Raw genomic sequence first — 26,496 nt, 5'->3', positions numbered from 1 at the left:
GCCTCTTCAAACTTTTCATCAATGGATCCCAGTATCATCCCAGTTATTACATTGTTAATTATCCCGTCTACTTCCCTCCCTATACAGAGCTGAAAATGTTCCAGAAGTACAATTATAGAAACTTCATTTCTAAGGATTTTGAGCACCTCACAGGTGTAACTTATATTGAGGTAAAATTCAGAGAACATAAAATTAACCATTTTAATGTATGCAATCCAGTGGCATTTAGTACATTCACAATGTTGTGCAATTACTACCTCTATCGAGTTCCAAAATCTTTTTATTACCCCCCCGATAGACTCCATACCCATTACGTAGTCATCGTCCATTGCCCCCCCACCCCCACCCCCAAGCCCCTGGCAACCACTAATCTGCTCTCTGTCTCTATGAATTCGCCTATTCTGGACATTTCATACAAATGGATCATACAATACGTGGCCTTTTGTGTCGGGTTTCTTTCACTTAGCGTAACACTCTCAAGGTTCATCCACATTGTTGTGTGTATTAGTACTTCACTCCTTTTTATGGATGAATAATATTGCATCGTATGGATAGACCCACAAGTGTAATTTTTATAGCCAAAATACATATCTTTATAAAATACAAAGTTTTAAGAGCCGTTAAGAGACACAAGAGGAGATACATCTCCTTAGGTAACCAGGTTGAAATTTTTCTAGATTAAATGGAAGAATATAGACCTAGCTGCCAGCTTAGCTTTGTGACTTTGTATAAATGAGCATCAATACTCTTAATTAGAAAATAGCTAGATTTGGGTGCCTGGGTGGCTCAGTTGGTTAAGCGACTGCCTTCGGCTCAGGTCATGATCCCGGAGTCCTGGGATCGAGTCCCACATCGGGCTCCCAGCTCAGCGGGGAGCCTGCTTCTCCCTCTGACCCTCTTCCCTCTCATGCTGTTTCTCTCAAATAAATAAATAAATAAATAAATAAATTAATTAATTAATTAAAATCTTTAAAAAAGAAAATAGCTAGATTTAGAGCTGAACCATTTCAGAGTGTTGCTTTGCTGACAAATTTCCAGCACCCTACATAGTACCCTACACATAGTCGGTCCTTGGTGGTGTTTACCAAACTTTGTGAAATACCCAGATCAACAAGATTACGGGTCTAGCATAGTCTGATATGCTCAGACATGGTTTATGTCATGCCACAATTGTATCGTTTTTAAGAGGATCGCTTGCATTTTTTAATTAGTCAAAAACATTCTGCTCTTAGGAACTGAAGTTTGCAAATCAACTTGAGAGCTTAACACACACATAGCAGGAGATGGTCTCATAGCAGGAGAGCCATATTTACCAATACGTTGCTTTATAGTTTATAAATGAGAACTCTTAACTTGCAACTGTAAATGAAGAGGGAAAATGGTGCATCCACTGGAGGAATTTGTGAGAAAGCTCATGAATATTTTCCATGGCATCTGCTGGGAATATGGTGCAAAAAAAAAAAAGAATATAAGGAGAACGAAACGAGCCAGACAAAAACTCCTTTTTTAAATGTTTATTTTAGAAAGAGGCTAGTAATTGATTAAACTAATCCAATATCTGGAAACATTCTTTTTTAATCTTCACTTTGCCTTTTATGCAGTTTGAAATTTTGGAGACTCCTCTTTGAAGTGGAGCAGGGTCGAGTCTGAAAGGAACAAACAGTTTCCCAGACAGATGTGTGAAGAAATGCCTGGAGCTATGTGCTTCTCTCTGGGGTTAGATGTGAAGGGGCCAGGCTGTTAAATACATGGCAACATGAAATATGAATATTCTTTCACCTCCGTGGGGAATTTTTTTCCGATAGTAAAAAGGAAGGGGGGAGCAGCCATTCTACTGTTTCCCCAAATCCTTTGCCTCATCTTTAAGCTTGCATTCATTTGCATTGTGTTGCTGTGTTGTGCCATTCCCAGGTTCTTTTTGAGGCTCCCGTGGAAGAACAGCACTATTTTAAAATGATACTTCTTTTCCTTTTATTTCTTTTCATTCCTAGGCGGCAACGGTGAAAGGCATCTTGACATTTCTAAAAAGTTGTTTTGTTTAAATTACAGAGTCTCCATGGCAACTGCATCATCCCAGGTCCTAATTCCTGAAATCAACCTCAATGACACATTTGACACCTTTGCCTTAGATTTTTCCCGAGAGAAGAAATTGCTAGAATGTCTGGATTACCTTACAGGTATGTCTTGTGTGTGTGTGCGTGTGTGCGCGCGCACGTGCGCTTTAATATTGTGTACGTTCAGTGATACACATACTTTGCCACCACCGATTCCCTAAAAACCAGAGGTGTGGGCTCTTGGTTTAGGAACGGAGTCTAGTATTCCCATAAATGATTTCTGGCACACTTTTTTTTTCCCACCCGAAACGACCAAACTGGGGACAGAGGAAAAGGGAGACTCTTGAGAATTAAAAACATACTTCCGACCATTTTCCCTCCCTCTCAGAGTATGGGTGCCACAAATACCAGCTCTGCTGGCCATCAAAGAGATACATAAAGTAGCATGGCTATTTTCCACTTCATCTCGGCAAGGCATCTGACTCTCACAGTGTCCTGGCAGAGAAAAAATTGGCAGCTAACTCTTGATTGGGTGTCTACTCTGCTTCAGCTCCTTGTATCCGAGACCTTGTATAATCTTCACACCATCAGACTGAGGTAGCGTGTTATAATCCTCATTTTGCAGATGATGGAGGTCACCCATCTTGCTGGAGGTCGGGTAGCTAGCGAGTGGCCGAATTAGGATTTGGCTTGGGTCCATACGGACTCCAAAGACCTCTTGCTCTTTCTGGTAAAAGACGTCATTTCATCTTGGCAAAAGGTCACCATGGCCAATGCCCCAAAAATCACATGTGAATTCCTGGTGCCATGTTTCTGATAGGCTTTTGCCTTTTTTTTTTTTTTTTGGTCAAGCTTACAAAACAAAAGGAACCGCAATAAAAGAAAACCTCGGGCTACTCCTATTCCTAACCATTCAAAATTTTCTTTGCTGTCAACCTCCAGAATGAGAATTGAAATCATTCGCTGGTAGAATGTGGACTGTTTGGATGACCTTTATTTGTGTTAGCCAAAGCCACCAGTGCCTATGACTTTAGGAAGGTGCCAGAAGTGCACCGAACCGAGGACGTGCAGCCTTTGAGAGACCACCTCCCTAACTTAGCGTGGCATCAGCTTCCCCACTCCAGTTCCGTGTGCGCATGGTTGGGAAAGATGGAGCAGGAGAAAGGGAACATTGTGAGATGTTTGTTTTCACAGTCTGTGGATCAGAAGCGAGGAGTTTTATATCCAAGGGGCATGATACCCAGATAGGTTTTTTCTTTGCAAGAAGCCGAGGTGCTGTTTTTAGCCTTTCTGCATTTGCAAGGGAAGCAGTCATCCCACAAACTTCTTATCTTACGTCATTCTTTCAAGCCATACCACTCCTATTAAGGAAGAAAGAAGTTGACTCCAAAATGCACTTGCAGTAAGGAACCAAACTTGGTTTCAAGTATTTGTTAATTTACTGCCCTCCTTTTTTAAGCTTTTAACTCCGGAGTCTGTCTAAACTAACACTACCCCCTAGAACCTTCCACAGTGATAAAAACATTCTGTATCTACACTGTCCATTATGGTAGCTGCTGACCACATGGGGCTATCAAAAACTTGAAATGTACATAGTGAGCCTTTACTTTTGACTTTAATTAAACTTAATTGAAATATAAAAAGCCTGTGGCTACTGTATTAGTGCAGGTCTAGACTTTCTCTGGCTGAGCTGTTTTTCATGATGGCATCCTATGAAAAAAATCTCTTTTTTTTTTCTCTTACATCATTTGGGATTGATGATTGCAACAACAGAAAATCCAGTTAGCAGTGACTAAACCCAGCAAGGGGTGTTTGTATCACACAAACCCGAGCACGGAGGTATGAGCTCCAGGCCTGGGCAGCAGCTCAGGGAGGACCTCAGACCCCAGGCTGTTGCTCTTTTTCTACTCTGCTACCTTTGCTGTGTTGCCTTTTTGCCACATGATCACAGCACAGCTGCCCCGCCTCCATGCCATCGTGCTCAAGTTCCAGGTAAAAAGAGAGGGACGCAGGGGAAACGGGGACAAAAATCTGTCTTTATTAGGAAAACAAAAAGCTTGCTCAGAAGACCCATCTGGCAAATTCCCACTTGTGTCTCGTGGGCCAGATCCACGTCACAAGGTCATGCCCAAGGACAAAGAGGACTGAAAGACTGTTGGGCCAGGCACATGACCTTTCTGCACAAAATCAGTGTCTTGTTGACCTGAGTGTGTCCTCCCCATTTCCCAAGAATCGTCTAATGGTGTTCCGGTGGGCATACGTTCACGGGCTATGTCTGCGTGCGAATGCCAAGGCAGCGATTAGAGGGGAAAGTGTGAAAGTAGTTCGCACTGACTAGGACCGTGTACGCCATATATCATCCCGATGGCTGTTTATGCCAAGCTTGAGACCACATGGGGTACCTGCCATTCTGCCTTCTGAACGTCAAACCTCAAATACAAATCTGGCCCATTTCTAGACATAACATCGATCCTGGCCATAACATATGATGCTTGGCTGATATTGCCAAGTCCAAATAGTTTATCAGACATTTGTAAGCAGGAAATGAAGTGTTTGTGGAGTATTAGCCCACCATTTCTCATGTCCTGTTTATGACAGAGGCAAGAAAATAACAGTTCTGCTACCAATCCCACGAATATTGAAATTGGCAGCGTGCTGCTATTCTCATTTACGGTAAATTGGGTATTGACTTTTCACGACAAACCCATTGGGCTTATAATCAAAACAGGGTTAGCCTGCGTGGCTGTGAAAACAAGATTTTTTTTTTTCTCCCCATGACAAGCCTCTAAGTGGTATGTCAAGTTAATAACCCAGAGAGGTGACATTTCCTCCCCAATCACAGCTACTGCCATGTGTCTCACAGCTACTGGCTTATTTTGAGCGTAAGTTTGCTTTCTATTTAATCCCGTATTGCAATGCAGAAAGGACGAAATCTTTCTACAGTGGTTGATGGAAAAGTAATTCAGTGGACTGCTTAGGTTATGGGAAAATAAGCGTTTCTCCACCGCTCCCTCCCGGGTGATGGCACACCAACAGGGACCACACAGACAATCATAAGGACATTTTATGGTGCAGCTGGGCCTCCCCCGCGGAATGCTTCTCTGGCTTCGTGTCGCTGATTCATGCACATCCAAGTCACAGCACATGACACTAAATCTTGCATGTGGATACTTCAGGAGACAGATGTATAAATACATAGTCCAAAAAGAACGCTTTCGGGGCTCTATAGAGCCCTTCTGTCCTAATACATGACTTAATGCGGTGCCTGCCCACGTGTATAGGTGGAATTCACTAAGCAAGAAACAAAGCTGGTCTAATTGACTTTATACAACAAACATAAAAGTTACGTGCTGTGTATGGTATTTGTCCTGGACATCTCGTCAGCGGACAAAATGAAGAAGCCTAAAACAATTCGCGTTTTCCGTTTACCATTTTTAAGAACTCATCTCCTTCTTTGGGTTTGTTTCGGACTCCTCAGTCCTAATCAAAGTTAAGAGCAGGAAAGAACTCTCCAATAGTGTGAACAGAGGTTGCTACAAGTCTATAGAATGCGGATATGTTTCTCCTTTTGAAGTTAGGTTCTCGTATACAGAAGAGTGGCAATAAAGGCCCGGATCGATTCTCTAAACCAGGGGTTGGCAAACTTTGACTATAAAGGGCCAGATGGTAAATACTTTAGGCTTTGCAGGACATATGGTCCCAACTACTCAACTCTGCTAGTGCACAAAAGCAGCCACAGACAGTACATAAATGAATGAGCCTGGCTGTGTTCCAATAAAACTTTATTTACAAAAACAGGCAGTGGGCCAGATTTGGCCCATAGCCATAGTTTGCCAACCCCTGCTCTGAAATACTGTTGCCAGTGCAGAGCACTCACTGCCTAGTCTTTTTCTTGCTCACAAACTCTTCTCATAAAACCAGTTACGGAAATCAAGCCAGTAGATTTTGAGTCAACTTCAATCATTATTTTGGTAGGATTTAGACTTCTCTGCTCCAGACTGTGTTCAAGACATAAAACAGCAACCTTCTCCAGTGATAAAGTTAACCAAATGCCAAGGAACCAGAGAGAGAGAGACAGTGAGAGAGGGAACACAAGCAGGGGGAGTAGGAGAGGGAGAAGCAAGACTCCCCACTGAGCAGGGAGCCTGATGCGGGGCTTGATCCCAGAACCCCAGGATCATGCACTGAGCCACCCAGGCGCCCCAGGTGTTTTTTTGTTTTTTTTTTTTAATAAGTCATCAAAACATTTAATGAAAGAAAATTTTCAAACAATTATTTGACTGGTTTGTTATAGGATAACAAACATTGGTATTTTTCCAGTTGGGTATATAAATATAAACATAAGTGACCTCACAAAGCTCCGAGGTTGGCAAACTTTGGCTTGTAGGCCAAATCTAGCCCTCACCGGTTTTGTGAATAAAGTTTTACTGGAAGCTGCCCACGTCCATATGAGTATGAATTGCCCATGGCTGCCTTCATAGTTCAGCAGTAGAGTTGAGTAGGTACAACAGAGACCATATGGCCCGCAGAGCCTAAAATATTTACCACCTAGCCCTTTAGTGGAAAAGTTTGCCATCTCTCCCCAGTGTGGATGAAATCACAGAAGTTCATCTTGTTTGGTTTTTGTTTAATATTTTTCTTTCATGAATAAGAGTATTATTTGCTTAACCTCCTAAACGTACTTTCATGTGAAATAGAGAAAAGTCCCTACTGGCTGGCTAAGTCACGCTACCTGTTAACAATCACAGCGGCAACCAGCCAACCGAACGTTCATTCTTTGGATTGGGGTCACCACCTCTGGGATGGATAGTGGTCCTGATGGACCTGTGTAGAAAGGCCTGCTATGACTGTCACACATCTCCTCTGAACTGTGTCCCGGAGGTGCCTGCCTCTTCGCTGATGAGCATTCTTGATCCCCACAGCTCCCAACCCTCCCACGATTAGAGAGGAGCTCTGCACTGCTTCCTATGACACCATCACCGTTCATTGGACCTCTGATGATGAGTTCAGTGTGGTTTCCTATGAGCTCCAGTACACCATATTCACCGGACAAGCCAACGTTGTTAGTGAGTATTGCACCCCGTATCGATTTCTCTGTTTGGTGACTGTTTTCAGTTAGATCGCATTTCTAAATTGAAGCGTCAAGAGAAGACGAGGAAGGAAGGAATACACAGTATGTATTGGCTGCATTTCCTAACCAAGAAGATGATAGCATTCACTTGTACTATACTAGCAAAAATAGCGGGCCAAAGAGTGGTGAACATTAGTGATCTCTAGCAGACCACACGGATGCGTCTTACAAACATATGGTTAAGGGAAAGAAGCAGGAAACAAAAGAATACATGCAGTATGAATCTGTTTATACAGTCATAATTTAAAGATTAAAAAGAAAACTATTTTGTGGGGCACCTGGGTGGCTCAGTCGGTTAAGTGTCCGACTCTTGATTTTGGCTCAGGTCGTGATCAAGCCCTGCATCGAGCTCCACATTCAGCGGAGAGTCTGCTTGAGATTCTTTCTTCTTCTGCCCCTCCCCCCACACTCGCACATGCACATGTGCACTCTCTCTCTCTCAAAGAAATAAATCTTAAAAAAAGAAACTGTTTTGTTTAGAGATGCATACATAGGTGTAAAAACTACAAATAAAAGCGAAGATGATGGTTACTTCCGGGATGGGAAGGGAGTGGCACCATTGGGAAGCAACACATGGGGGGCTCATGGGGTTAACTACTTTCTGGGTGGGAGGTACATGGTTTAGTCATTATATCATACATTTAATATTAACTACTTTTCTGAGTGTTGTTTCGCAATGTAAAAAAAGAATTTAATAAAATGGATAGCCAAGCAATGCCAAATACCGCGTCCCGTTTGGAGGAGAGCAGGCCCGTCATTTGAAATGTTAGTCATTGGCCCCCACCTGGGAAGAATTTCAGACCTGACTTGAAACACAGAGAGGTCCTTCTCTAACCGGGGCCCGAGCCCGTGAGATATTTGGTATCAGAGACAATTTGATGATCTCAGCCCCAGTTGCTGGCCAGAGAGGTGATAACAAAGGAATCTCTCCTCCTTACCCCCACAGTTATTCAAATTGAGTTGAGTAAATGGGAAAGGACCAGAAGAAGTGGCTTTCCAGGGGAGCAAGTTTGAAACTTCTTTAGCAAATTAAAATAGAACACGTCAAAGTAGAATAGAATAGAATAGAATAGAATAGAATAGAATAGAATAGAATAGAATAGACTAGAATAGAATAGAATAGAATAGAATAGCAGTCACTTTTCAACAAAGAAATGTTTTGAATAAACGCATATCGACTGAATGTGCTTTTATTATATACACCTCTTCTCCGTTAACCACACTGTTCTTTCCTAGCACAAGTAATTCTGAGGTGCGTGATGCTTAAAAAAGAAATTAGATTTAGGATTAATTAAGAGAGTGATATGTGAAGACCCCCGCCCCCGAGTAACTGAAGTAGCGCTGGCTCATACCAACAACTGGACCCCCCAGCTTCCTTAGATCCTCGTTTCCCAGGCTTCCCTCCTCGACCCTCTGACCTTCCACTCTCTAATTGGCCTGCCTTGGAAGCTGTTATTAAAATCTTCCCATTTTCCAGGAATGTATAAGGGGGAAAAAAATCACGAAATGGCCAGCTGCCGGAGTAAGAGGGCAGACGTGGTGGGTGTAACAAGAATGTCTTGGGGGGAAATGATGGTTTAACTAAGTTTTGAAAGAGAGTGGGTACATATCAGCAAGTTAAGGGGATGCCAGGCAGCCACATCATCGGGGGCAAACCTGTGGAGACAGAGAATGGCAAGGCATTTTCTGAGACATCGTCTACTCAAGCCTGGCTGGAGAACTGAGTGGGGAAGGGGAGACGGTGGGAAACGAAGACAGAGAAATAGAACCAGGACTCAAACCCATATAGGTCTGGTTCCAGAAAGCACATGTTCTTAATCATCAGTCTCTTAATCCTAACCCACAGTAAAGACCTAGACCACCGAGGGCCACTCGGGATACATGGTGTGGGATTTTTCCCTATGGGCTTGGGTGTCAGTCACACAGAGCAGCAGTGCGATCAGATATATGGTTAGAAGCCCCCTCAGGCAGTGCCGTGGAGGATGGAGTAGAACAGGACAAAACTAAAAGCAGAGACATGAACTTGTTTTAAGTCCATCCATTTTTTATTTACAGCAAGAATTGCAGCTGAGTTGATAGAGTCCTGGTCCCTAACAGAGCTAGGATGCTAGACTTCTCCTCCTCTGGCCCATATCCCCGGGAAACACCCTTACCATCTTCAGCTATTTGAAGTGCTTTTGGGGGCAAGTCTAAGCAGCACTGGTATATCAATGCCTTGGCATCATTTTGCTCTCCTTTCAGGACTTTGGATTCTTCTGGTATTGCTCCTCATCCCTAGCTCTACGTGCCCCTCTACAAATCATGAAGAAATACTAACTTCCCTAAAAATCTTTCTTTTTAGTAAGTAATGCACGAACACTGTGTAATAATGTATAAAATGTCTACAGTGACACTTGGTTGTTTTTCAATATGGCAGCCACCCTGTTTCCAAAGTTACCCACTGCACCAACTCCGTTTCACACGCATCTCTCCTGTGGTAGTCTGTTAATACCCAAGGGTGCACATACACTCACACACACCTAGGAATACATTTTTTAGGGACACAAAAGGTAGCAGGCCAAACACAGTTCTTTACCTTGCTTTTTTCACCCAGAACAATCTCTCTTGATTAACTCAGAAACAACTGGTCAGGGACCTTAAGTACATTTACCAACTCCCTTCACCTTTGCCATATGATGTACCACCAAGGAGTGATAACGATGATAGGACTTTTGTCCTTTGCATACTCTGTTGGTTAGAAGCAGGTCACAGGTCTTGCCTACGCTCAAGGAGGGCGAATTACACAAAGTCATGAATAGTATGGAGTGAGAATCATAGGGGCTACCCCAGGGCGTATCCACCATAGATGGTTATGTCTTTCCTGAAGTGTCTTGAGGCGAATTTTTGTGGGCATTTGGACAGTACGTAGAGCTTTGGCCTGGCCTGGCAGGCCCTGTATCAGTTGGCTTTGGCCGATAGGCCAACAACCACAGAAGTTAAGGAGCATATAACAATAAACATGCATTGCCTGTGTGTCTGGAATCAGGCTGACCTTGGTGAGGCTCCGTCGCGGTCAGGCTGCGGACTGGGGAGGCCGGCTGCCGCACGGCTCCCCCCTGCGGTCCCACGCGGGCACGTTCTCCTGGGGAGCGCAGTGCGTGGCTCTAAGGACAGGCCCGCTTGCACACATGCTTTGCAAGCCCCTGTCTTTGTCACGTTAGCTGATGTGCCAGAGGCCAGAGCAAGTCCCACAGGTGAGCCCAGAGTCAGAGGGCCTGCGAGGTTCCATGGCAAAGGGTATGGAAACGCGAGGAGCGAGGACGTGGAGCCAGAAGGCGATACACTCTAGAACCCTGACTCGATCCCAGTGCTTCCCTCCATCCCCCGAATGAAAAGAAGAGATCTATTGCTTGAAACAGGGTTTCTCTGGGACTGACTTGGCTTCCATGCGGTTGGCATGAAAAATAATACCAAAACAAGACATCTAAGTGGAATAGATGCGAAAAGGCCATGCCTACAGACATCCACCAGCAGCGACACCACTGAATTCAGAGCTCTGTGCTCGGTGATTCCAGAGACGGTGTTTTGTTCCCTGAAAGCAGTTGCCACAAGAAAATAAAGGGGATCGACTTCATGAAGGTGACAGACCTTGCTTATTTGATGGACAGATGTCAGAAAGGCTATTCCTCCCAGGACCGATGGAAGTCAGGGAAACTGCAGGTGCCCATCCGACTGGGGTACTCTCATCAGCTTGTTAGTACTGAGAGCTCTTTGTCTCTTGAACGTCCATTAAACCAGTAGAGTGAAGTCCTGAGGCCTACAGGATCAAATCGTAACAATGAAAGAATATATGTAGATAAAAAAGCAATAGTTCTTCTTAACTATTATATGTATTTCTAATGGCCGAGAGAGACCTGGATTTGAATCCCAACTGTGGACCTCACTAGCTCCATAATTTGGGACAAATTATTTAACAACCTCTGAATCTGTTTCCTCATCTGTAAGAAGAGGTAATGTTTTAACTTCCCATGGTTGAGATAATAAAAGCATAGGTCTGAGCCCTGTGCTTGCCACAGTGTGAGCACAGAGGTATTCAAAGTTATGATTCCTACAAAAATACGGCTACACTCACCTGTCATTGCATTTTTTTAAAAGCTGATGTTTTGGGTCATAGGATAAAGATCAGTCGTGAAATTAGCCAGGATTACCTACATGATGGCATTTTACACGATCTTCATGTGCAAGGCCTTCCCTGAATGTTGTTTGTCCATCTGTCCTACCATTTGGAGGAATATCCTTTTTGGATGTTGTTACATTGAATGACAAGAGCTAAGAGTAAAACTGTACCGAAAATTAGAAGACCAAATGCCCCAAAACTGGCCATAGCTCCTCGCGCCACTAGGAATCTTGGACTGCCTGTAGGTCATGGTTCCTTCACTTGTCATAATAAATTCTAGTTAATTGCCCACAACTGACTTCAGTGAGGGAGAATTAGATAATATCTGTGAAGCTTTTAATCTTATAAAAAGGCTCTCCCTAATCAAATTCATATATTCAAATGCAAAATTAATGACACTATTAATTTTTTATTATGCATTTTTATTAAGACTTAAACCTACAGATGTTAACGAATTGCTTATTAATAAGTAGATATGTATTTAATTTTACAACGTTTCTCATGTTTTTTCCGAAACCACTTCCAGTGCACCATTTAAAATCCTAAATGGGGCCTTTTCCCAGCGGCCTATTTTTATTATTAGCAAAAGTCCAAAGATGCGTTTCTCCGGGTCTCCATGACGAGGTAGTTATCTGTATTTAATTAATTTTAGTCGTTTTGAAAACATTCATGAGCGTTACTAAACAGATACTATTTTTACAGAGAAGAAGGAAAAGAATGTTCACTTCTGTCCGATCTGGTAGCAGAAACAAAGGATGCCTCTCTGAGGGGTGTCCGTGTTGCGTAATGTTTTATACATAATGTTTTACTGCAAGATGACAGTTGCTATACAAAGCTCTGAAATCCCAAATGTAATTAGGATCTTGTAATGAGCAGCATTATGTAGGGAGATGCTTCTGACCCATTGTGAACGAGAACAAGATATATAAAATTGAAAAACTCAATTAAGTTTCATTATGAACTAATTATCTCCCAAGTTCCATTGTTGTTTTAATACTCGAAGCTGAATTAGAGAAGGTGGATGTCGGAATACTCTCAAAGATGATTGAAAACGAGTTTGGAGAAAAGTGAAGCTTCAGTGCAAGATGGTTACATGGGTGTTTCATAAAGAGATGCATAAAACCTGGTCAACGGCCCCGACACAGTGGGGTATCGAGGCAGACAGGTCTGGCACTTGGCACCACACGCAAGACGTTATGTGGTGTTGGCCCAACACCAACACTAGCAACTTAGTAATGGTGTGCTCAGAGGCACCCCCTTACTCCAGCCCCCAGAAGAAAATGGTCGATGCTGCTTTCTTGGCATTTTTAATCAACTTCTCAATTACTATCCTGACCATAATAATAACCGAAAGGTAAGCCGCCACAGAAATCGTGAGCGTTCGCGAGAGCAGATTGTCCCAGTGTAAAGCTGTCCAATCAAATTTTACTACTCCATAAACATTTTTGTTCTTTTAATATTCAAGGGAAAAAAATTAGCGACCTCTTCAAAATAGTCAGGATGCTTGGGGGTCCCTTTTCTGTTTGGAAAAGGGTTCTGAAACATTAAATCTTTTTTGTTGGGTTAAGGCTTTGGATTATAGGCCAAGTTGCCGTTCATAGCGATTTCAGACATCTGTTTGATGATGTCACTGAAAGCATCCCCCCACCACATGAAGCCCAGCTTTTCGGTTGTACAGTGATGTAAAGTTTATTGAAACATTTTTACATTTGCTTTCTTTGACCACAATAATCATTTTCCTGTAACATATGCAATTAAACAGGAACAGTGTAAATGCAGTTACATTGATAGGATTCTCATTCGATTCTACTGAATGTTGTTACTGTTTTCGTTCGTGCTTGACTGCTGTTGACAAAGGTTTAGGATTGCCTAGGATTATCCTAGGCAATAGAAAAGCTCATTGTTTTTGTTTTATTGCTGTTGTAAGATCACGATTAAATATCTAAAGTGAGTCGCAGGCTTCTTGGGGCCCAGAGCTCAGAGTTCAAAATGCCCCTTCTTTGGTCGGATCTAAATCTGTGATTTGGCCGTGGCCCTGTCCAGAAGCATTGAGCATATTACAGCTATATTCAAGGAGAAGGTAAGGTGAAAAAGTAGCAAAAGGGAAATGTAGTAAGGAGAGTCCCATGTTACTGAACCACTGGTGGGTGTTTTCCCGCGTCTTACACGAGTGAGAATCAGTGGGAGAACAGAGGGCTAAGAGTTGGGGGAAAATTGGGGGTGGGGTGGGAGTGCGGGTGAATGGTGCCTCGGTTGAGCGCACTCACACGTTCAACCGCTTCCGTGAGCCTCCCATCATTCCCTTGCTTTATGCTGGTTTTATCAAATCTGGCGGTGCTGCTGGTGAAATGTTCGCAGGTGGAGATGAAAAGAGGTGATAGAGAACTCTCGGGGTCAGATCTGACCTTGTGAGTTTATTATACGTGTGTGAGTTTATATATGTATATGACTCAGTGGAGGGCGTCTAAAAAGACTGTGCTTCCAAGGTACAGATCATATGAGGTGAAGTTTCACACTTGACAGAATACTTCTAAGGTTCTTCTCAACTGTGAGACTAGCATGAACAATGTCTAACTCAAAAGTTGGAGAAAGTATTTAGTAGGATTCAAAGACAGATGTCACGGGGCTGTGAATATCTTGGAATGCCATGCAAATATTTGTGGCTTGGTATGGATCTGCACATGTGACTTTCCTTCTATAGAAATGTTTTATTAGATTCTCAAAGAGGTGAGACCAAAGAAAGATTAAGGGACTGCTTCTTGGGATTACAGTAAGGTATAAGTTGCCTCAAGATCAAAAGAACTAACTCTTTGACTTGCAAATCCATTGAAAGGGAAAGGGTGGGGGGGGGTTGGAGCCCCTCAGGAAGTGGGGGGGCTCAGCCCTCTACCAAGAACTGGTGAAGGAAATTCACCAGAGTCAGGAAACTTCATGACAGCCAGTCACCGGGGGGCTGGGCAAAGGTTCTCTCAGAGTGGAGATTGATGGGTGGAGAGAGGAGAGCTGGGCCCAATACCAAAGAGATGTTTTCAGCATCAGCGAGCTGCAAAACAAAACGGGCTTCCTTTTCCCTGCATGTTCTTCCAAGCATCGTAAATCCTCAGCCTGCCCCCCAGCCCACATCCTGCAGAACGCAGCCCGAGCAGCGGCCCCGCTCTCCTCTGAAACCAGCCATGCGAGGGAATACAGCTGGTCCGAATCCCCGTTCATGCTTTTCTAAGAGCTACACTGGGCCCTGGGCTGCCCGTGGGTGCCACCGCTCCGCGCTTCTCCTAGGGACATGCCTCCTGAGTTGGTTAACTGCGGCCATGCTAATGCTGGAACGCCAACAACCCTGATGATCGCTTTCTTAGCTCCCCGCTCAGAAGTTGGGCCAGTCTCTGCTGGCCTCACTCCTGCAGGGGCGGGGCGGTAGAAGTGTTCCCTGTATCGCTCATCCTGCTGGGACAAGAAGACTTGTCTGGGGAATGTTCTCCCCTTGGCAATGGCAGAGGCCCAAGGTGTCGACGGAAATTCTCGAGGCCTTGGAATGCCTACTCTTGCAGCTTGCGCCCCGCCACTTCAGCCTCATCCCATCGGCCCGAGTAAATCGCACGGCCAAATCCAAAGCCGTGTCACGAGGGAATACCTCCCATCTCTGCGAAGCCGCTTAGGCCTGGGTCTGGGGCAGGGTGCAGAATCAGAGGCACAAAAGCAATCTACTACATCTACATTCGTGGAGGCAACTTCTCTTACGTGATTCAGGTCTCTTCTCATCGGCTGTGAGGCTCAGAATTGATGAGATTCCAATTTAACGATCACAGTCATGAGCATGGGGTGGTGGGGGAGGCCGAGGGTGGAACCCGTGGTAACTCGCTGCTTCCTTCTCCTCGCCACGGCGCCTCACAACGCATCACGCACGGGCACCACGCGCAGCACTATCTGATAATAGATACGGGATGACACATAAATGATTACATCGCAGCGGTCCTGCCTTGGCTGCTCGTATGCTTACTGAACAGAGGCTGCGGTGTAATCATTTTGATGGGTTTCTCCATGTGGAGCACACAGTAGGACTATCTGATAATAGATACGGGTCGATCACCTACCGTAGGCAGGAGCCTGCGCCCCCGAGTTTATCAGTGGGGGATCAGAGGTGCAGAGATGACAAAGCAGTGCGCCGTGTCTGCTTGGCTTTGCAGGTCTGTGTAACTCTGCCGACAGCTGGATGATCGTGCCCAACATCAAGCAGAACCACTACACGGTCCATGGTCTGCAGAGTGGCACCAAGTACATCTTCATCGTCAAGGCCATCAACCAGGCAGGCAGCCGCAGCAGCGAGCCTGGGAAGTTGAAGACAAACAGTAAGTGCCGTGAGCTCAGCAGAGCTGCCGCCTCCCTTCTGCTCTCCTTCCGGCCGCCTCTGTCCCCCTTTCTCCTCCTTCTCTGCCTCGGGCATCACCAGCAGCCCCGAGAAGCAAGTGGAGAGCCAGGGCGGCGGGGTGGAGTTGGCATCAGGCACCTCTGGGGTCCACGACTCACTCGCCCCTTAAGGGCCGTGAGTCCATCGACTTCTCTGCACTTCAGACCGCTCGCTTTTCAAATAAATAATCCTGGAGGGGTTCTGGTGAGAATTAGGACAGATATATATATATATATATATATATATATATATATATATATATATATATATACATGAAGCCCGATAGGTCGTTGGGGCTCTGCAAATGGCAAATTGTTTTCCGTAGCAGAAGAGCAAATTAATAACTCTTTCTTCGGGAACTCTTTGCTTTACTCCAGATATCTGTCTAGGTCTGTGGTTCTCAGTCAGAAGCAGTTCTGCCCTCCCTACTGCCACCGCCCCCAGGGACACTGAGCAATGTCTGGAGACATTTTTGGTTGTTGTAAGTGGGGTGGATGCTACTGGTATCTGATGGTTAGAGGCCAGGGATGATGGGAAACATCCCACACTACACAGGACACAACAGAGAAAGATCTGGCCCATACGTGTGTCTTGTAACACTGTCGTCTCCCTCGCTGTCTCTGCCCACATATGTTTTCTTTTATCCTCTCTTTTTCTTTACTATTTTTGATGTAGAAATATGTTCTGTAGCATGGAATTTCTTTGCATAGGACCTCCCAAGAGAAAGCAACTGGGAGTGTGTCAGTTTGGCACCATGTTAGGCAGTTGCCTCTGGTCAATGGGAACAGGTAACTGCTTTTCCAGAAGAACCCACACTTAACCCAAATCCTCAATTTCAGTGCTCACATAACTTTATTTGACTCCAGACATATACATGTTTAAGACACATACACTTAGACATTAAGCTAATTTCTCCTCTCAGTGTTTCTGCTGGTAAAGAAGGAAATCTTTTTAGAGATTAAGTAGGAAAAAAATAAGTAAATGTATACACTGAGGTTAATTCTGTAGAATATGTCTTTGAGACATCTGATTTGTACTTCATCAGTTTTCCTGCAGATAACGCATTCATTTCGTGTAGCCAGATAATGTCATCTTCTATTTCTAGACATGCAGTTATTGAACAGGTATAAACGAGGAGCTGGCAAACTTTTCTGCTGTGTGCCGAAGAGTGAATATTTGAGGCTACGCGTGTCAGATGGTCTTGGTCACCATCCACTCTTCTTCACCTCTGCCATTGCAGTGCAAAATCTGCCTTAGATGACACATAAATGAATGGGCATGGCCATGTTTCAATAAAACTTTATTGACAAACACAGGCCCTATGCTGGATTTGGCCTGCAGGCTGTAGTTTGCCAAACTCCTACATGCACAATATTAAATTGAATTGAATTCTTTAGTAAAGTAAATGATTAATTTGGTCCTTGAACTAATTTGTCCTCACTGAAGCAAAAGCCTTGAACTTGGACAGAGTAGGTGATGGTGCGTTTGAGAAACACATCTGAGACACAGGTGGAATGTGCTCGCTGAGGATGCAGGGGTTGGGGTTGGGGCTGACCTAAGCTGACATGATCGCACTCCACGCGTGTGTAGGTGAGGGTGTGAGTTGAGGCCTCATTATGAGGCCAGTCTTTCTGACGGCTCTACCATTCTGATGCTCCTCACTGGAAGAAAGACAAGCAGTGCACGGCCCTCCTCTTCAGTGATGGCTGCATTTACGAACACCCGCCCCCCCCCCCCGCCCCGTCTGCCCATTCATGTCCCACCTGTTTTCACACGCATTCTCTCTTCCACCTTTAAAAATTGAAATATTGTAAGCAAAACTTACCTTCATACTCTTCTTGCCTTAGTTCATACTTTATCCCTAATAGTTGCTGGCGTGATCATTCCTGAGGACATTTGTGTTTCACAATACAAGCTGAAATTTAAACTCTGCACATAATCCCGTAGCACTTAGAGCCCCTGAGAATGTCCGTGCCCTGATCCACACTTGAAGCTTTTTCTCAGCTCCCCCTTTAAGCTCTCCTGTGATGTGGACAGAAATCTGAAACGGGTCAGCAGACGATCCAGCCCACCAGCCAAATCTGGCTGCCGCTTTTTATAAATAAAGTTTTGTTGGCACACAGCCACACCCATCCATTTCCCTCTCGTCTCGGGCCGCTTCCACGCTGCCACAGCAGAGCTGAAAATATCTATCTGGCCTCTTCGGAGAAAGGTGTGCCGGCCCGTGTCATGTTCGTGTCCCGGTGGTGGCTAGAAATCCTCCGGTCCACCCGGACGTGACCTCACACTCATTGCCGCATGCTCTCCGTGCCGCTGTCTCAGCCAGCGGCGTGCATTGCCCCGGCCAGTGTACCGAGCTCTGTCCACTGGCTGCCTGAGGGCGGACCTACCAGCTGCGGCCGTGGCCGTGGCCGTGGCCGTGGCCGGGGGCTTGGGACATCATGGTATTTGCATGCTCTCGTAACTCCCTTCCTGCCTCTTAACACCCATGTGGTGTCGAATGACAGGCAGTCCTCCAGACCAGCGTTACATTCTCAAGGAAGTAACAGCTATGACAAGATGTTCGGGGTGACTCTGCCAAGATTTTCTGACGGTTCGACCTTCAAAACGCAAATGTGAATAATGAAATAGAGAGGGCCTTATTTTATATATATAAACTCAGGGGTAGAAATATATATATTTACAAACTCAGGAGTAGAAAACCCAGGTGTTATGATCACACTTTTTTCCCCTGATCTTGTTGTGGGCTGAAAAATGCACGTTTTTGTAGTCATTCTGAGCGCATGAGAATCATTTTAATTTGCAACAGTTTCAGAATAATGTAAAGCCTTTAGGTCAAAATCTGCAGTCTTGATTTCTTCGGCTTCTGGTCTGAAGTCTGCTGAGCACGAGCCACATTTTAAGCTGGATCGAATATGGGAATGGTTGAAAATGAAGTCTTCATTTTCTCCTTCCCTTGGGAATGCTGTTTAGCTAGTATGTACCAGAGCTGCATGTGTCCAGCTGGTAACCCCGAAAATAGCTTCTACCACATGTCGTGGCTGATCCCCGCCCATGCTACTGTTGAATCATTAGTCGCAGCAGCTCTGGATCCCTGTCTCAGAACTGACAGGCTGGGAGTTTACGAAGGCAGGGGCATGTTTGTATTCACTATTTTACTGTGCTTTTAAAATCTGATCCTGCAGATACATTATTGGTCATGTTGAAATAAACGATCCTCTTCTTCTTCCTCTCTTTGTTTTGTAAACTTGTTCCCAGGCCAGCCATTTAAACTGGACCCCAAGTCTGCACATCGAAAGCTGAAGGTGTCCCACGATAACTTGACAGTAGAACGTGATGAGTCATCCTCCAAAAAGAGCCACACGCCCGAACGCTTCACCAGCCAAGGGAGCTATGGCGTAGCTGGAAATGTGTTCATTGATAGCGGTCGGCATTACTGGGAAGTGGTCATAAGTGGGAGCACATGGTAGGCAATGATATCTGTTGTCGTCCAGTCATAAAAAGGCACATCTCCTTCCGTACTTGGTCAGAGCATTAGTCCATTCCAGGGCCCGTCTTAAAGGAGACTATGCAGGAAAGCTTTTAGTCTGTTGTTGCCACGGTAATGCTGCATAACAAGCATCCCAAGACTTAGTGGCTTCATGTGTGGGTTCACTGTCAAGGCGAATCTCAGCCGGGCTTTGCTTTCAGCCGTAGGTTGCATCTGGGTCTGTTCTTTGTGTCTCTTCAGCCTCTTCGGATGTGAGGGCTCCCCGGGTCAGGTCTTTCTCGAGGAGCCCGAGAGCACGAGCCACAGCTAGGCAGGCACATTTCAAGCCTCTGCTTACCTCACTGTCTACTAACTTCTCATCGGCCAAAGCCAAAGCCAAAGCCGGTGGTCTAGGGAAGTATATCTCTCCCCCGGAGATGAGGAGGGAGTGAATGTTTGCAAAACAATCATCTAATCTTCCATTCAGCCAATAAGAAAAACAGCTTGTTTTAAGTCCATCCATTTTTTTTTTTCTTTTTTATTTACAGCAAGAATTGCAGCTGAGTTGATAGAGTCCTGGTCCCTAACAGAGCTAGGATGCTAACACTGCTCTTTCGTGCCTTAAAACACGAGTCAGCCGACGACAACCAGCGGGCCAGACCTGGCCCTGTGCCTCTTTTTGTAAATAAAGTGTTGTAGGAACACGGCCATGCCCATTCTTTTCCACATTGTCTGTCTATGGCTGGGCTTTGAGCCACACGGCAGAGCTGAGCAGTTAAAATAGAGCCCTATGGTCTACAAAGCCGAAAATAGTAACTCTCCAGCTCTTTACCAAAAACGTTTGCCAATTCCTACTCTAGAACATTACTCTTCATCATTTGAAGAGAACGAATTTCTGTTGCCTTGTATGTTTTGTGACTCCAGACTGGGCCGACGACTGGAAATAGTCAAGAGCTGAGGGGCTGAGGCAGGGATCATAGGCTGGGAATCCTTTCAAACGGTCTGTTAGCCCAGCGAGCTCTCTAAACCCAAGGGTGTCGGTCAGGCCCAGAACATTCCAACGCGGTGTCTGCGTTGGAATGAGCTAACCTTGCCTAGTTAGCCTCACAAAGCTGACCTTGTCTGTTCCACAGCCACGCACTGCACCCCTTCTCCGGCTGGCTGGCTCACAAACACCTGTTCGCTTTTGCTCTTTTATTTTTATTTAACCAGCCCTCATCTAGCACAACCATGTGCCAGGCACTGGTCTAAGCATCCCACAGTTGGTAACTCGTTCATTCATCTTAGCAGCCCCGCAGAGGCAGTTGCTGGCTCGGCGGGCCAGGTGATTTTTATCCCGACTACTCAACTCTCCGGTTGTAGTGGGAAAACAGCCACAGACCGTGTGTCTGTGACTGGGCGTGGCCTTGCACAAATACAACTTTAATCAGCAGAGGGCCAGATTCGGCCCATGGGTTACAGTTGGCTGATCTCTGCTCTGAAGCACCATGCTCTGTTTTTGAAACATTATAATTACTCTTCCGGGCGTATAGTGGTATACTTGGTGAGCGATAGCTTAATCCTTGCTTAGAAAGAAACACTTCCCAACTGCATAACCTGAAACGAGGAGTATCATACAGTGTTATGTTTGAGATAAGGATGCTAAAATTCTTTTGTGTCTTAAGTCCCTTACAGTGTTGGTACAAGTCCGCTGAGATCTAAAAAGTGAAATCATAAGCTTGGGTGTCTCCTTTCTCCCCAGAATGGTACCTATAATGGCCAAGCAAGGAGGTTTTCTTCTGTTGTGATCCTCGCAATTCCCTTGGCCCAGAACATTTTCCTGTTCCAACATCCTGCCAGAGGATGGAGGACAAATCCTTCCGCCCCGCTCGGCTCTCGGCCAGATTGGCATTTACAGTTTTTAGCGGCACTGGGGCAAGATAAAAGGCCGAAGGAAAATACGATGAATTTTTGCAGGTGCAAAGGAGCAAACATTTCTAGTTAATTAACGTGCAGTATTAATCTGGGATAGAATCCAGTGTCCAAATAATTACAGCCCCATTAATAATTATTTATGATAAATGATACCCGATCATTATGATCTCATTCCCATTGATGAATGGTGCGGGAAATTCCACCAGACCCCTTCAGTTAATATAAACACAGATCGGTATTACCTTGAAAACACCCTCCAGATGTCAAAACCAACTCGGGAGGGGGGAACAATTCTAAAATTAATTGCCACACTTTGGATCTTTACACACCGGATTGTGTCAGTTTCGGAAGACGTCTCACGTAGAAACCAGTCTAACGTTTCCTGGGAGGTGTTAGAGGGGAAGGGGTGACCCATATGATCAAATGCTTGTGGCGCCTTGATTTGCACCAGCTAATGACACGTCCATTTTCTCGTGAAATATCGTCCTGACTTTCAGTTAACATGTATGTTATGATCCCTGCAATGGGGCATATTAGCATTGCTCTGAGAAACATAATTTTTATACTTTCTGAATTCTCCAAGTCTCACTGCGTAACTTAATGGAACATTACCTTCTGCCCGCACCTTTCAAGCTCAATGGAAATACGTACATAGTTTTACAGATTAATGATAACATAATGGTATTTTCCTTTGCTTAATGGACTATGCACGGAGTTATTTTCTTACTCTCTAATGCTGTTAATGTGCAGTTGGTGTTTTATGAAATGGTGTTAACTAAACGTGGGTTCACGCAAAGATGACTGGGCCAGAAGTCAAGGGGGAGGGGGCGAGATTCTGGATTCTGCTCCTAATTGTAACCTTCTCTGTGTTTTCCCATTTGCTAACTGAAGTCAGTCCTACCTGCCACAGCTACTTCATAGTGGGTTCAGTTAAGGTTCAAATGGGAAATAAACGCCAGAGTCCTTTGATACAAAATCCAAATGGTGCGTGGAAACAATGCAGACCTGGCTATTTTGTGATGCAAATGCAGGTTCCACAGTATCTGAAAAATGGAAATAGTGTGTCAGTGGGGCATAGAGAACATCGCTGGGGCCAGTACTCAAAACAAAAACCTTTCCAAAGTGTCTCTCTGGCTGCCGGCTGGAAAAGAGTGTTTCCCCACCTCTTAGAGCTTCTGGATCTTGCGCAGAGCCGTCACAGTGTCAGGACCTGACCCAGACTCCCGCTGGGAAAGGAATGTGGGAAATGCAACCCCCGGATTCTCCCCGTGATGCAGAGCAGGATTGGCCAGAAGGAGGAGACAGGCCAAGTTGATGGCAGACAGGCTGGTACACTAGGCTTAGCTGAGGATCGATAATTCCATCCTCTTTTTAAATTCAGTGATAGCATGTTCTAGTCCTTTTTTTTTTTTTTAACACACCACTCTTAAAGTGATTGTATTTTAAATCCAACATGGAATTTTTTTTTTTTAAAGATTTTATTTATTTATTTGAGACAGAGAGAATGAGATACAGAGAGCATGAGAGGGAGGAGGGTCAGAGGGAGAAGCAGACTCCCTGCCGAGCAGGGAGCCCGATGCGGGACTCGATCCCGGGACTCCAGGATCATGACCTGAGCCGAAGGCAGTTGCTTAACCGACTGAGCCACCCAGGCGCCCGGAATTTTTTTTTTTTAAAAAAAGAATGTCGTTTTCTCAAAGACCAATGGAGTTTTTTCTCTCTGCACTGGGTAAGGTACCATATGTCAATATCCACTTAGACTGGTTTCTGCTATAACATATTAAAGGTTGAGCTCTGAATCATTGACTCTTTATTAAGAATGATGGGTTTTGCTTATCTTAATCACTGAAATACTGCAAATGTTATAGAGGCATACCTTAGCAGGGTAAAAAGAGATTAAGGAGCTTCGAACACCGTAGAAAGAATTCTTTTTTTTTTTTTTAAGATTTTATTTATTTATTTGACAGAGAGAGACACAGCGAGAGAGGGGACACAAGCAGGGGGAGTGGGAGAGGGAGAAGCGGCTTCCCGCTGAGCGGGGAGCCCAATGCGGGGCTTGATCCCAGGATCCTGGGATCATCATAGAAAGAATTCTTAACTCTTTTGAGCAGTTGAGAGTACATTTAGAATAACCGGGCTATCCATCTCTCAAAGACATTCAGAATTTTTAAAAATGTAGTAAGAAATATAATCAGAAGGGCTCTTGGCAATGATGAATCACATACTTTCTGGTGAGGGAAGGGATTAAAGAGTGTTAAGTTTGCGGCCTTTTGAGTCACCCTAGGTTCAAGATCTGATTCTGGTACTTATTAGTAATGTGGCATTGGGCAACTTTAATAAAAGAGCAGTTACCCGAGATTCCTTGCCACGCCTTGTGCGCCAGATTTTACACGTATTCTTTCCTTTACTCCTCAAAATCACCCTCCGAGATGGAGACTGTCATTGTCCCCGTGCTGTAGATCAGGAACCCGGCTAGGAGAGGACAAGGAACTTACCCCGGAACTGAAAACCATTCTCCATGCTTACCTGCTGCGAGGTGTACTCGAAGTCATGGAAAGTAACAGACATGGCGTCAGTCGAGTAGAGGGTTATGCTGTCCAATGTGGTAGCCCTGGGCCACATGCAGTTAATTTAAATCATCTGACTTAATTAAAATTAACTAAATTTAAGGTCTGGTTCCGCAGTCTTGGCAGCCATAGTCCAAACGCCCAGTAGCCACATGTGGCTCATGGCTACCATATTGAACAGAGGCAAAACATTTCATTCGTTGCAGATACTTCTGTGGGACAGCGCTGGTCTAGGGAATTCGTTGTGTGGGTCTTGATGAGGGTAAAAAACAAACAAACAAGACAAAACAAAAGGCAGCGAGACACAAAGTTCAAATTCTCTTGTAATGTCTCAACTAAAAACAGGAATATGAGTAAATACAATGGCCCATGTCCGCCCACCGTATGTTTGGGAGGAAGGCGATGAGGAACACCGGTGTCAGGGTCTTTGCCAAGCTTTCTCTGAAGAATGAGCGGGGACAACAGAAAACCACGTTTTTGTGACCCCTGAAAACCAGAGAAAGGAGGTAGCATCCATGTGCAACCCGCCTCATGGTTTTTGTCATCCCCGTCTTGTTTGTGCAGGTATGCCATCGGCCTTGCTTACAAATCAGCCCCGAAGCATGAGTGGATTGGGAAGAACTCTGCTTCCTGGGCCCTGTGCCGCTGCCACAATAACTGGGTGGTGAGACACAACAGCAAGGAAACCCCCATCGAGCCAGCCCCCCACCTCCGGCGTGTCGGCATCCTGCTGGACTATGACAATGGTTCCGTCGCCTTCTACGATGCTTTGAACTCCATCCACCTCTACACCTTCGACATCACCTTCTCGCAGCCTGTGTGCCCCACCTTCACAGTGTGGAACAAGTGCTTGACCATTATAACTGGCCTTCCCATCCCAGACCATCTGGACTGCACAGAGCAGGTGCCATGAGCAGCTGGCCACATGGAGCTGCTTTCTGGGGCATAAAAGGGTCACGGCCACCATTTCAGGGACGGAGAAAGCACAGGCTTCCAGAGTGTGATTAAATGTCGCCAAAAAGTGTCCAGAAACATCGGCTAGGATAGGACTCAACATTACTGTCTTTTGTATTAAGTACACGCTTTAATAATTTCTTCAAATTTGTCCTGTGTTTGCAGGAAATTTTATAGATTATTTATAAAAGAAACATAACCAGAATTACAACTCTTAGACATTATCTGGTTTTGCACATTAAGAGGCCCAGAAGTTTACCAGCTCTTTACAACAACCTTTGTGTCATCACGCTCTGTGGGCTTGAGAAAAAAAAAATCTTCTGTAGTTTTGTACGCTTATTCAGCTTCTCACATCGTCGTATCTCATACTGACCCCATCTTGGGTCCTGTCGCCTCGACAGTGCATAACAGAATATGCAGTTACCTTAAAAATAAAAAATAGTTTTGAACCTAGTAGGGCAGCAACCGGGCTTTCTTAGTCTGCTTTATTTTGAAGTGTTTTCAGTGTGATGTCAAAACCGTCTTGGATCAACTAGAATGGAGAGCAAGAGGGAGAGCGGAAAGAATTGACTTTAAGAATTGACGTTAAGAATGAGCTTGCCATTGAAAATAGTCACTTTGATTATTCAGAACATCAGAGGCTGGTTTGTCTTTGATCGGAAGTAGGGTTCTGTTTCATGACCTAAATCTATTTCCTTCTTCCTTTTAATAGTTTCTTCAGGCCTGTGACATTGCTTTGCTACATTTGGTAGCTGTCCTGTCTCCCTCTCCCCCAACTCATTTTTCTTTTGTTGCTGGGGCTGAGGAAGTAAACATTTTGTGTTACAAATGGCAGTACCACTTTGGATTGACTTTGCTCTCCAGGACATCAACACATGGCCCTGACTGTCTCTATCACGTCCAAATAGGACTCACCCAAAAACACTTAATATTTGTGAGTTGGTAATGACAAGGGACATTGCATACTCTTTACTAGTATATGTGCCTCGAAAGTTATAAACAGACTTTTATTAAACACGTCTCGAAAGATGTAGCAGTCCCTCTGTATTCTAGTATAGTTCACTATAGAATTGTAAAACAAAAAACAAAAAAACAAAAAAACAAAAACAAAAACAAAAAAAGAACAAAACAAAACAAAAAAACCCAAAAAAAATCAAACTCACTAATCCCGTGCTGGAACCCGCTAATAGAACCTGCTGATGGAATGTCGGGTGGGATTCTGGACCTGCTGATCTGGTAAGATGGAATGGTCCATGAAGTAAGGCTTTCTTAAGCAGTCCTTGGATTTGGACCGGGAATCCAGCATTGGTTCTATCTTGACAAAGGGCATGACATCTGTAAGTCATTTCGTTTGCTAAAATATTTATCTGAGCTACTGGGTTGGCCATTTTGACTGAACGGACTGATGGATTTAGGCATTGTTTTTAGCAGTTGGTTTTTAACCAAATCAACCCATTGTCTCCCTGAGATCCGTCCATAGACCCGCTGTTTCAGCATCGTGCTGTATGAGCACCAGCCTGGACTCCATGGGTTGCATCATGCATGCTTCTGTCCTCTTCACTGGCAGACGCTCTCCTTTTTCTGAACAGATAGAGTTTATATATTTACTATATTATTTATATCCAGATGAATATTTTGATAGCTACTTAGGACAATTTCACATCTAAAAGATGGACACCTCAATGGAAAAAAATCAGTCTCTGGAAACTTAATGTTTGTTTGTTTTTTTTACAGTATAAAAACAATGTGTATTTGCCTTCCCTGAACAAACTGAAAGGGTTGTAATTTTTACATACTGTTTTTGGTAGCTGGATAACGGATATTTTAATGCACTTTGTACAGTAACAGT

At 44.5% G+C, this 26,496-nt stretch overlaps 1 protein-coding gene and 1 long non-coding RNA gene across 3 annotated transcripts in view; one reads left to right on the top strand and one right to left on the bottom strand.

Annotated features, from left to right (window-relative positions):
* Positions 1 to 26,324, top strand: part of MID1 (midline 1) — a 150,610-nt gene extending 124,286 nt beyond the window's left edge. For both annotated transcript variants that reach the window (XM_035029690.1, XM_035029689.1), the window contains exons 6-10: positions 2,050 to 2,177; positions 6,977 to 7,120; positions 15,523 to 15,684; positions 19,002 to 19,209; positions 24,258 to 26,324. In XM_035029690.1, the coding sequence (XP_034885581.1) occupies positions 2,050 to 2,177; positions 6,977 to 7,120; positions 15,523 to 15,684; positions 19,002 to 19,209; positions 24,258 to 24,606 (991 nt within the window). In that variant the 3' untranslated portion in view covers positions 24,607 to 26,324. The remainder of the gene's footprint in view (positions 1 to 2,049; positions 2,178 to 6,976; positions 7,121 to 15,522; positions 15,685 to 19,001; positions 19,210 to 24,257) is intronic.
* LOC118026702 lies at positions 15,523 to 17,652 on the bottom strand. The gene is made up of 2 exons (XR_004683658.1): positions 17,569 to 17,652; positions 15,523 to 15,663 (listed from the first exon to the last, which is right to left on the bottom strand). It is a non-coding gene; the product is annotated as an uncharacterized LOC118026702 (long non-coding RNA).
* Positions 26,325 to 26,496: the final 172 nt, after the last annotated feature.

This window comes from Mirounga leonina, unplaced genomic scaffold (assembly GCF_011800145.1).
Source record: "Mirounga leonina isolate KUSES-001 unplaced genomic scaffold, KU_Mleo_1.0 Mir_268, whole genome shotgun sequence".
NCBI classification, from domain to species: Eukaryota; Metazoa; Chordata; class Mammalia; order Carnivora; family Phocidae; genus Mirounga; species Mirounga leonina.
This window is presented reverse-complemented; position numbering and strand designations above follow the sequence as displayed.